Raw genomic sequence first — 11223 nt, 5'->3', positions numbered from 1 at the left:
GGAGCAGATCTCTATGTCTTTAATTGGGATGCACATGAGGGATGCTTACCCTGAGAGCCGCCATGTTGTGAGGATGCTCATACTGCTTGGGGAGGCCACATGTAGGTGTTCCAGCTGACAGTCGCCATCAACCACTGGATATCTGGGTGAGCCAGCCTTCAGATGATGTCAGCGCCCTTGCCCTTGAGCCACCCCAGCCTTTGAATCTTCCAGGTGAGGCCCCAGACATCATGGAACAGAGATAGGTCATCACACAATAGCTGCATCTGAATTTCTGACCCACAGAATGAGGAGTAAAATTTTGTATGCTTTTGCATAAGTGGCATTAAATGGCAGCAAACGTCTGTGTATCTTTCAACAATTCAAGATCACTCAGCTCCACAAAAGGCCCATTCTAGCAGAGACACACCAGAACTGAGACTGACCCAGCAAAAAGCAAAATCAACCCCACACTTGATCAGCACTTTAGTTCAGAGGCCAGAGGCAAAGCCCCTGGTTTTAAGTTACTTCTCCTAAAGGAACATGTGTAGATGAATTCTTGAGGGTTAAATAGAAGATAGATTCTGCCAAAGGGGCTCCAGAGGGACTTGTGACTGGACAGAGGAGCTGAATTCTCTGGAATGATACGCAGGGGTTTGTGATTGTCCAGAGGAGCCAACAGTGAGTGAACTCAGAGACCTTGGCCGTCCTCTTTGGCACATGTAGCAGGCTCTGGGGGCAGCTGTGTGGTGTCAGATGATGGTGCAGCCACAGCAGTACCTCTCGGGGTAATCTACCACATACACTTGGTGGTCAGTGCCATAGATGTAGTAGACGTCAGTCTTTCCTTGGTACCAGTAACGAACTTCTGTGAGGGGGATCAGCTCGAGGGTCTGGCGCTGAGGAAAAAACAATTGGCCAAGAAGCAAATTTCAGTTTTCTGTTTAAGTCACTCACCTCCTCAAGAACCTTCAGTAGCTCCCTACTACCTGCAGGAGGAAGTTCATGCTCCGGAGTTGTCATTTTGGCCCAGACATGCCTTCTAGATGTATCTCCTACTAGGCTCCTTCACTCACCTGAAGCTCTGCCCCAAGCTGACCTCTCATCTTTAACCATCACCTGAGTCTAAGTTTTACCAAGTGAGGGCAAAGGCATCTCCAAGGGAGTTTCAGGATGTAGGGAAAGTCACCAGCCCATAACAGGACATCTAACGGGACATTAATTTTTAGATGGGGGTGGGGAGAGAGTGAGGTGGACAAAATTGGAGGGTACAGTCATTGTAAACATTTTTATATTAAAACAACCATGGAGATATTAAGAAAGGAGACATTAGGAGGGGCCAAGGCCCCACATGTGACAGCTGTCTCCCAACTGGATTCAACTTGCGAACGTCTTAACCCTGAACAAAACCCTCAGCATGAATCTTGGTCTATAGATCCCGACCCAAAGGACAATTTGGGGCAAAGATTCACAGAAGTGTTCCCCCATTAAATCTCTTTTAAAGAAAAATGTATGTCTGCCCCTAGTTCACCCCTCCCTGCTCCAGGACCACCACACAAATGGCCTGTGTCACCTGAGGTGGGCTGTGCCATCATAGAAAGCCCAGGAGACCCAGGGTATAGATGGAGGCCTGCCGCCAACATACTGTGTGATCTTGGGTAGTCAGTGCCCCTTTTCCAAATGAAGGGTTCAAAAAGGACTCCAATTGCCAGTCTCAGCAGTAAAAACATCCCAGGAGAACCATCTGTATCCACAAACTGCTAAAATCATGTCCTGATCCTCTTGCCCAGTCCCAAAACAGACACCTCAATATTCGGGGGTTTTCACTGTAGTGCCCCCAGAATACACCAGGGCTGCAGGAGCAAGGGTCCTTAGGTACCAATCTGGGGTCCTCTCTGGATGGGGCTGCAGACCAGGCATCCCCTCCAGGTGAACAGCCACTGAGGTATGGCTGACGCTCAGAGTACCACCACCTGCACTGCCCCCTTGCCTGACCATCCTGCTCTGGCTCCCCAACCCCATCACCCATTTCCCTGGGAGCCCTTGCTTAACAAGTGACGAACACACAGGTCCTGTCTCAGGACTGCTTCTGCAGAGCCCAACCTAAGGCAAGGTCCAGCCATACCCATTTACAGATGAGGACATGGAGGCCCATGGACAGAAGAGAGGGTCCAAGAGCCGTGACCATGTGCCAGAACCAGGAAGCAGAGCCTGACCTGGGAAATGAACTGTCCCTGCAGTGGTTTCCAGGTGAAAAGCACCTTGAATCCCTCAGTGAATAGCCCTCCAAACCTTCCCTGGCTTTCAGAGAGTCACTCGTGTGCCTTGAATGCCGTGGATAATAACATATTCCTTAGAGTTGAAAAATCTGAGTTCTACTCCTAGGCTCTTTCACTAAGAAGCTGTGTGTCCTTGCCTAAATTACTTCCACTCTCTGGGCCTCCTCTGATTTATTGGAAAAGTCATGGTTTGAAGTAGACCAGAGGTAGATGAGGATGCCTACAGGCCAAAATCAGCCTGGCAGCCGATACAGTGTTCTTAGCATTTTTAAAAATTTTGTTCTCAATATTGAAAAACTAGAAGGTTTCATATAAAACTGTGGACTTCAGAAGGTCTGAAATCTCTGCCCCACCGAGTTGAGGGGAGGCCCAGCCTTCTGGATAAGGGGCCCTCCCACTCACGGTACCACCCACCATGCAGGCTTTGAGTTTGCAGTGCCCCCATATCATGCTGAGTTTCATTCCAGCTCCAAGAGGGTCACTATTAAGTCAAATGCATCCTTTTGTCTCCTGCAAATAGGGTACGTATGCAGAGAGAAGGGGAATACTCATTGCAAAGGGAATAGAAGGACACTTCCCTGGTGGTCCAGTGGTTAAGAATCCACCTTGCAATGTGGGGTGGGGGGTGGGGGGACACAGAGGGGGAGGTTTGCCTGTTTGAGCCCTGTTTGAGGAACTAAGATCCCACATGAGGCAGAGCAACTAAGCCCATTCCCACAACTAGATAGTCCATGTGGGTGCTGTGTGCTCAGTCGTATCCAATTCTTTGTGATCCCACCAACCACAGCCCACCAGGCTCCCCTGTCCATGGAATTCTCCAGGCAAGAATACTGGAGTGGGTTGCCATTTCCTTCTCCATAGGCCACAACAAAAGATCCCGCATGATGCAACTAATATCCGAAACAGCCAAATAAAAATTTTTTTAAAAAATTTTTTTTAAAAAGAAAGGAAGGAATACTGACATTATAAGTACCGGTTCCGGGCGGTTAAAGCAAATGATCTCATCCCTTCAAAACCCTCTGAGGTGACGGTAGCATCTCTTTTTCAAGGTAAGAAACTGAACTGCAAGGAGTTCGCAGCTGGTGTGGGACCAACCACTTTGGGATATGGGAGAACCAGGATCTGCACCCAAACTGTAAGACGCCGACTCCCGAGAGACTCCTCACCAAGTTCAGGTGCTGGGCTTTACGGCTCGACCCCTCATCTTCCCGGCCCATTTCTTTGACACACACACCCCCGTCCCTTCCCACACACCACGCTGCTTCTGGCGGCGTGATGGGCAGCACCGCCTCCTAGTGGCCGGGAGGATACAGCCGCACAAGTGCCCCGGCCCTGGCCGTTGGTCCAAACCTTGGGGGCCGGAGATTTGGCAAGTGCCCTGTGGGGCCGCACGCTGGGTTCCAGCCCTGCCTTCTACCCTAGATCTCGAGCTTTCCCATCCCCTCTCTGAATACCAGGGGGTGAGAATCAAAATCACACTGAGACACATTACTGCATTGAAACCCTGCAAGCTTCCTGTCGCTCTCTGGATAAATTAATCCAAACCTCTCCCTGTGGCCTTCGGTTTGGCCTGCCCTGCTCTCTGCCCTCGGCCACTGTGACCCCAGGTCAGTCCCCAGTACCTCTGTGCTCCTGCCACTGGGGCTCCTTCCCTCCCCCCGCCCCCATCCTTCTGCCCTGCCACTCTGGGCAAGGAGCCTCCCTTCAGGGGGAAGGGCCCGCTTCCTCCTTTATGTCCACAGGGCAGTGCCCTGGAGCCCCAGCCCAAGCGGCACCTCACCTCCCACCAGCCCGGAGCCCCTCAGCTCACCTGCTGCAGGACACGAGCCCGGGAGGCCAGGGCGGCGCTGTGTTCTGAGATGCCGCGCCTGGAGGCCTGAGAGATCTCCCGTAGGGGGAAGTCCACAATGGGATACACCTGGGGGAGACGCAGACCGCCTGACCCGGAGCCTCAGCACCTGGAGCCTTAGAGGGCTGATGGGAGCACGAGCCCAGAGAGAGGAGGGCCCAGGCCAGGGGTGAGTGGGATGGGTGGGACTTTTTAAACCTCCACGGACCCTCGATCGAACCAAAGAGCAGGGCTGTTGACAGAGTACTCTCCCACCCAGCAGATCTTTGCTGCTGCCTAACTCAGGTTGAGGGTGGCTGCAGGGCTTCCTAGAGGGGTGATGCGTGAAGTGAACCTTTAGGAAACAGAGTGATCAGGGCAAAGAAAGAAGGCTGAGGGCTATAATGCAGCCATAAAGAAGGAAACCCTGCCATTTTTAACAACATGGATGGCAAAGGGCATTATGTTAAGTGAGGTAAGTTAGAGGAAGATAAATATCCTATGATCTCACTTATATGTGGAATTAAAACAAAAACAAAAAACCAAACTTCTAGACGTGGAGAACATACTGATGGTTACCAGAGATGGTAATGGGGTGGGGGGAGTGCGTGAAGGAGGTCAGTTAGTACAAACTTCCAGCTGTAAATAAATCTTGGGGACGTAAATTACAGAGCCATGACTACAGATGATAATACTGGGTTGTATATTTGAAAGCTGCTGAGAGTAGCTCATAAAAGTTCTCATCACAAGAAAAAATTTTTTTTTAACTGCGTGGTGATGGATGTCAAACTAGATATATTTACCAGCCAATCTGAAACAGCCACATACTGTGAAAAGAGAAAGGAAGGAAGAGGGAAATAAGGAAAAACTGACCCACCCAATAAACCTCTCCGCGGACATCCTATAAAAGCCACATTCACTTCCCAGGTGGACAGCAGGGGGCAGCAAATCTTTTCTGTAAAGGGTCAGAGTAAACACTCAGGCTTTGAAGGCCATAGGGTCTCTATCTCAACTGCTCAACTCTGCCCTTGAAGTATAAAAGCAGCCACAGGTAGTACACAAACAAATGAGCTGGGCTCCAATAAAACTTGATTTATAAAAAGCAGAGTGAGGGCCAGAGTTTGCCAATCCCCAGTGTACAGACGCTCCCGAATCTGGCTGCTGACGCCTGTCGAGTCTCAGCTCCTTGCTCTGGTCAGTTCACTGCCCCCCAGCCCCCCTGCTCTCTGCTGCTCCTTATGGCCTCTGTCCTGCTGCTTCCTCTGATGGACATCTTGACTCCTGTTGTCACACTGTCCATTTACCCCCCACACCATCTCCCACCCCAACACCTCTGCCCCTTCCTGTCTTTCTACCTTGCAACACTGTGAAGAAAATGCCATTATCATCTTCTCCCTCAACAACTGTGAGATCTAAGGGCGGAGATTCTGTTTTCCAGGATCCCGAGGGTCTAGCATTGTTCCTGCTATAGGAGGAAGGTCTCAAGATTTGTGCAGGGGAAGAAGGGAGGAAAAGAGGGAGAGAAAAGGAACAGGGGAAGGATGGAAGGTTGACGATGTAAAACTCAAAACAGAAGTAGCCATGAAGGGTCCCAGCAGCTTGTGTCCTGCCTGGGCAGCTCTGCTCCTGCCCAGTCTCTTTCTGGATGAAGGCAGTGCCTGCAGAACCGGAAGACCTGGGCTCACAGGGGGAGGAGGGAGCCAGCTCCCTTTGGGGCAGTTGCAAAGCCCTCCTTACCGTTGTGTTTTCATCCTTAAAGAGGGTCTCTCCTCTGGCTTTAGCAAGCAGCTCCCCAGGGCAGTCCAGCCGGTGCTCAGACACAAACTCAAACAGGCTGTTCTTCCTGGAAGTGAGGAGGATGACAGATGGAGCTGGGGGGTCGGGTTAAGAACATGGCCGTGGCATCAGGCCGCCCAGGGCGGGAGGGCTTGCCATGCTACCCGCGGGACCTTGGGAACACGCTTTAGCCTCGCTGTGCCTCAGCAGCCTCACCTGTAAGGTGGGAAACTAGTCAGGTACTGTTCTAGCAGGGTGTCTGACGGGAAAAACCCTGAATGTGTGCGAGCTTTCCTGACGTGGGAACTCAGGTCCTGGGACTCCTCTCTCCCAGCAGGCGCCTGCACTGTGAAAGCCTCAACCAAGCGGACCTCCTCTGCAGACACCACTGCAGGCCATGCCCCACCCCAGCCACCACCCCACCAGGCAATGGCACGGAGAGGCACACACACCACGCGATGACCAGCTGGATGAAGTGCAGCAGCTTCTTCTCGCCCTTGCAGGTGGCACAGGTCTTGTTCCCCCTCCCCGAGCACGTGCTGCATCTGAGAGATGGTAACAGACAGTCGTGGCATCCCAGTGGCTCCAGGGCCCTGGCCCCACATCCTTCCTCAGAGAAGTGGGCTGGGATGGGCAAGGCTTGCTTCCACGTGCCCATCATCTGGACCTCCTGCTTCTCATAGCAGTGCTCCAACCTCCTACTGGACACCACCCTTCTCCCCCCCTCCCCAGAGCCTACACGGTTCAAGGGCTTGTGCCCCATCCCTCCTGTGACCAGCCTGGGACCTCAGCCTGGCCAACCAGTTCATTCCATCTCTCTCACCACAGGGCTGATACAAAGACTGACACATGAGCCAGGTGGGTGTATTGAGATCTACCCCGGAACTTTTGTTGAAACTATTAGGAAAGGGTCATCCTTTTCTACTGAGCTTGGAGCTGCTGGTGGCCCCCTCTACCACCACAGGAGATAACCTGCCTGAGAATGAGGCCAACACAAAGGAAAGCAGAGTGCAGGACAGAGACGGATTCCTGGTGATATCACTTCAGCACCTGGATCCAGCTGTACCTGAAGTCATTCCAGAAATCTATTCCTAGACTTTTCCACTGCATGGGCCTACAAGTTTACTATTTTGCTAAAGCCAGTTTGAATTGGAGTTGTTTTACATTTTAAGTGAAAGAAACCTGAGTTTCCTTCCGAATCTAAGATCTTCTTTACCAATCACAGGTGACAGATCCTCCAAAGCCCACCATCTGGCTTGTTAGAAGGATGGCCTGGGCCTTGGTGAGCCCAAAGTGTCATTAACCAATGCACCCGTTGAAGAGTTTCACTCCTCGGGGTTTCTTGTTACCTTTTAAAAATTTATAAATACATGAAAGGCCATCATTTCCAAAAAGGGCAACAGCCCATTGACTACAAAGTCCTGCTAACAGGCACTTTGTTGATTTAGCCAATCAGCCGACCTTCCTTGATTCCTCCTCCATTTATTCCCTCCAGTGCCCAGGCCTGGATCCTCAGAGTTAAGAGTCTCACCTTGGGTGCTTTTCTATATTCACTTCCCCTCCGCATGAGCTGGAAGAGATCTCCTCTCTTCACCTACTGCCTCCCTTCCTCCCGGAAGTGCCTCATCCCTCCCCCCGACCCACCCACAGATTGCCTGAAGGGCTCCATCTGGTCTGGAGAAACACTCTCCGAGGTGACAGGCCCCTACAATGCCCAGAGCTCTGGGGACACAGGGGTGACCAGACGGATCACGCACCCACTTGCCTTACTGAGGGCAGGCAGTGACAAGCAAGAACACCCGTGAGGGCACACTCAGCTCCTCAGCTCTGGCTGGGGATCCCCGTCTTACCTCCGCCTGCCGGAGCCCGAACACATCTGACACCGCCGGGCGGACTTGGCTTTGCGCTTGGCGCCGCTGCAGGAGGAGCAGCGAACCTGCGGACACACGCGGCCTCAGCCCCCACCCGCCTCCGGGAGCAGGCAGAGGGCGTCCTGAGACCCAGCTCCAGTGCGGACTGTGACCTTCCGCAAGCCACTTCCCTACTCCCTCTCCCTGGGCCTCTGCCCCTTGTCTGTAAAAGATCCTGCATCCTCAAGTCCGTATTTTTTCTGAGACATTCGCCTCTGTTGCTCTTCCCTGATCCCCACGACCCCGAGGGACCATCCCAGACCAAGCAGCCATGGCCAGAAGAGGCGGGCAGATGGGCAGGCTGGCCCCTCTGGTATTGGAGGTAACAGGTCAGTCTTAGAAAAGCCCCCAGAGATGGGCCAGGTTACACCCAGGCTCAGGGTGGGCCCTGGAGCCATTCTAGGGAAAGCTTGGGGACAGGAAGGAGGAGGGGAGAGGAAACAGCAAAGGCCATGGGGAGGGGGCCATGGGGAGGAGGCGATGGCAGGAGTGAGGCCACAGGAGACACAGAGCTGGCGCGGCCACAGCCGGACCCCACAGGGGTACAGAGCTGGGAGAGCGATGAGCGTGCAGCAGGTGGAAGGTGGGCGGAAGGGCAGATGGGCAGGTAAAGGAAGGAAAATGCTCAACTTAGAACAGCAAGTGGTCAGTGTGTATACAAAAGGTTGGGGCACAAATGGGGAGGTGGGGCATCTGAGAACACACAAGGGGCGTGGACCTCCTGCTGGGACAGCCAGTGGCCTACAGGAGTCTGCAAAGAACACTGATGCCAGAAGGGCCTGGATGGTGCTGAAGGGCCCACGGTGAGCTCAATAGTATACGTTATCCCCTCACCCCCGGATTCACATCGAGCAGAACCTCAGCACGTGGCCTTATCTGGCAATCATTGTTGCAGATGTAATTAGTAACAGTGAGGCCACACTGCAGAAGGGTGGGCCCTGCATCCAGTGACCCATGTCCCTGTGGGAAGGCAGAGACACACACACGGAGAAGCCAGGGAACGATGGAGGCGGGTGGGGGGGGGCGGGGGGGTGAGGCAGCTACAAGCCGAGGACTGCCAGCTGCCGCCAGAAGTCTAGAGGAAGGATGAGATGGTGGCTCCCTCAGGGCCTCCCAGAGGAACTAACCCTGCCAAGGCCTTGATTTTGGATTTCCGGTCTCCAGAACTCTGAGAGAATAAATTTGTTGCTTTAAGCCACCCAGTTTGTGGTCCTTTATTACAGCTACCCCGGGAAACTAGTCCAAGGCCGAAGTCCCACCCCTCCAAGGCCCTGAATGTCGCTTCTCACTTGCACCTGCACGTAAGTGCTGGGCGCCCATCAGTCTGTCCCACAGACAGAGGGTCCCTGCAAGAAGCACCCCGGGTCTCTGTCCTCCTGCAGCTGCACTGAACAGGTACTCAATAAACGTTTGTAGGTAGAGGAGGAAAAAAGAGGAGAATAAAAATCATGAAGCGTCAAAGTGAAGTAAAGTCAGTAGGGACCACCCAATCCAATGTTCCCATTTTACAGGCCGGAAAATGGAGGCCGGGAAAGGGAGGATGCCTTGACTGAGATCCCACTGTTAGTGCAGGGAGCCCCAGGCCACAGCCCAGCACTCCACCCCCACATAGTCCTGTTCCCACACATCAGCTACTCACCAACAGTCACGTGTGACTCACCGTGCCAGCCCCGTGGCAGCCGCTGCACTTGTAGCGTCCACGCCCGTGGCATTTGTGGCATTCCTGAGAGTGAATGCTCTCCTTGATCCAGTTTCCCAGGAACAAGCAGTTCCTGATTTCACCATCCCCACCCCCAGGATGTCAGTATCCCAAATAAATGTACAGCAGTTAAGGCCACAGTGAGAAGATGGCCATTCACTCATGACTAGGATTCCAAAGAGCCTTGAACACCAAGCCAAGCAGGTCACACTACCATCTCCTTGGAGCTCCAGACAGTCTGTCCTGGATACTAAGATGAGGAGACCTGGTCTCTGACTCCCATATCTTAACTCGTACTCCCAGGCTAAACCACAAAAGCCAGTATCCTTTGCCTAACAGGTGGCTAAAGGAGTCTTGGGGAACAGAAGCCATTAAAAAAAAGGGGGGGGTGGTATTTTTGAAAAAGGCAGCGAGCTAGCTACTGGAATTCAATCACTGAATCAAAATAGGTTTTCCGCCCTGGAAAACAGAATGAAACACTTTCTCGATCTCTCAAAGTCGTTTTCATCTTATGACGCTATGAAAACTCAGAGGGTAAAATGACACGCTTGAATCAAGTTCTAAAGTGAAAATAAGGTAGGTAATTAGATGAGAACATAACACAAAACATCTCAGCTGTGTTTTTACAACACACTAGGCTACCCTCACTGCCTGTCCTGATTACATTTCTGTAAAACAGCAAGGATGTCGAATTTTGCTTCCCTAATGACTTCCATTAAAAAAAATCCCATGATGCTTTAATTTTATTTTATATTTGTTTCATTCAGCTATTTACTGATAGAAAAAAAAATAATAAAAATAAAAAGGATAAAAACACTCAGATGGCCTAAGAATATGAACACTCACTATTTAAAGCTGGTGACAGTTTCATACCATCCTGTTGCTATGTGAATGCTCCCTACTCTGCATGGAATTTTGTATGAGACTACATCCCATAGACTGGGTTTCCTTAGAATTCTGTGCATCTGATGGGCAAGGAATGAACCACCAGCCTGGACTGTGAGTTTCCTTTTTAAAAGGATAAAGTTTGAAGAAACCATGGTGCCAGAAAAACCAGATCAGAGAGGAGCAAAGTCTTCAATAAACAATTTACCTTGACCAATGATGAGTGAGGGACTTGGAACCTCCTAGTGTCTTCCTGAAACATTGGGGGAACTTGGACCTTGATGTCCCAAAGCCTGGGGGAGGCTCCTCTTTGTGGCCCATCCACGGAGTGATCTGACAGAGAAAGGGGTCATTTTAAGACAAGTAGACAGCTGGAGTACCAGCTTTCATTTATTCATCAAATAGTCTGGACCTTCACCTGGTACCGGGTATTAGGCTCAACCCTGGGGCCAAGGAACTGGTAGGTACAGGTCCCCTTAGGGTCTGTGGTTAAGAACCCAAGCTCTGAAGTTGAACAGACCTGGCTGACTCCTGCTTCTTTGTACTTCCTGGCTGCGGAAGCCCATCCCAGCTCCTCTACCTCTCTGCTCTGCAATTCTCTCCTCTCTAAACTGGGGATAATGGTGCCACCTACCATGGTAGATGGTAATAAAACTGAGTAGCAGAAGGCATACCAATGCTTATTAGCCCAGGGCTAGTACATGCTGAGAGATCAATAAACAAGGGCTGGAATTGCTACCCTCACCACTCCCACCATCTCCTTCTTTCTTGTCCTCCTCCTCCATTCAAGGAGACAGACTCAGCAACAACCACGATACAATGGAATATGACACGGTAAGTGCTTTGGACAAGAGCTGAGTGAATGAA

General features: G+C 51.7%; 1 protein-coding gene across 8 annotated transcripts in view; it reads right to left on the bottom strand.

Moving 5' to 3' along the window:
• Positions 1-450: 450 nt before the first annotated feature.
• Positions 451-11223, bottom strand: part of SSUH2 (ssu-2 homolog) — a 42650-nt gene continuing 31877 nt past the window's right edge. For 5 of the 8 annotated variants that reach the window (XM_081528164.1, XM_081528168.1, XM_081528167.1 and 2 more), the window contains exons 7-13: positions 10565-10689; positions 9433-9495; positions 7713-7798; positions 6315-6407; positions 5824-5929; positions 4069-4176; positions 451-878 (exon numbers count right to left, since the gene is read on the bottom strand). In XM_081528164.1, the coding sequence (XP_081384290.1) occupies positions 732-878; positions 4069-4176; positions 5824-5929; positions 6315-6407; positions 7713-7798; positions 9433-9495; positions 10565-10689 (728 nt within the window). In that variant the 3' untranslated portion in view covers positions 451-731. Of the gene's footprint in view, positions 879-4068; positions 4177-4963; positions 5042-5823; positions 5930-6314; positions 6408-7712; positions 7799-9432; positions 9496-10564; positions 10690-11223 lie in introns of all 8 variants that reach the window. The other 3 variants (XR_014064790.1, XR_014064791.1, XM_081528169.1) reach the window with 2 other exon arrangements.

This window comes from Giraffa tippelskirchi, chromosome 9 (assembly GCF_054371585.1).
Source record: "Giraffa tippelskirchi isolate mGirTip1 chromosome 9, T2T-mGirTip1v1.2.pri, whole genome shotgun sequence".
NCBI classification, from domain to species: Eukaryota; Metazoa; Chordata; class Mammalia; order Artiodactyla; family Giraffidae; genus Giraffa; species Giraffa tippelskirchi.
This window is presented reverse-complemented; position numbering and strand designations above follow the sequence as displayed.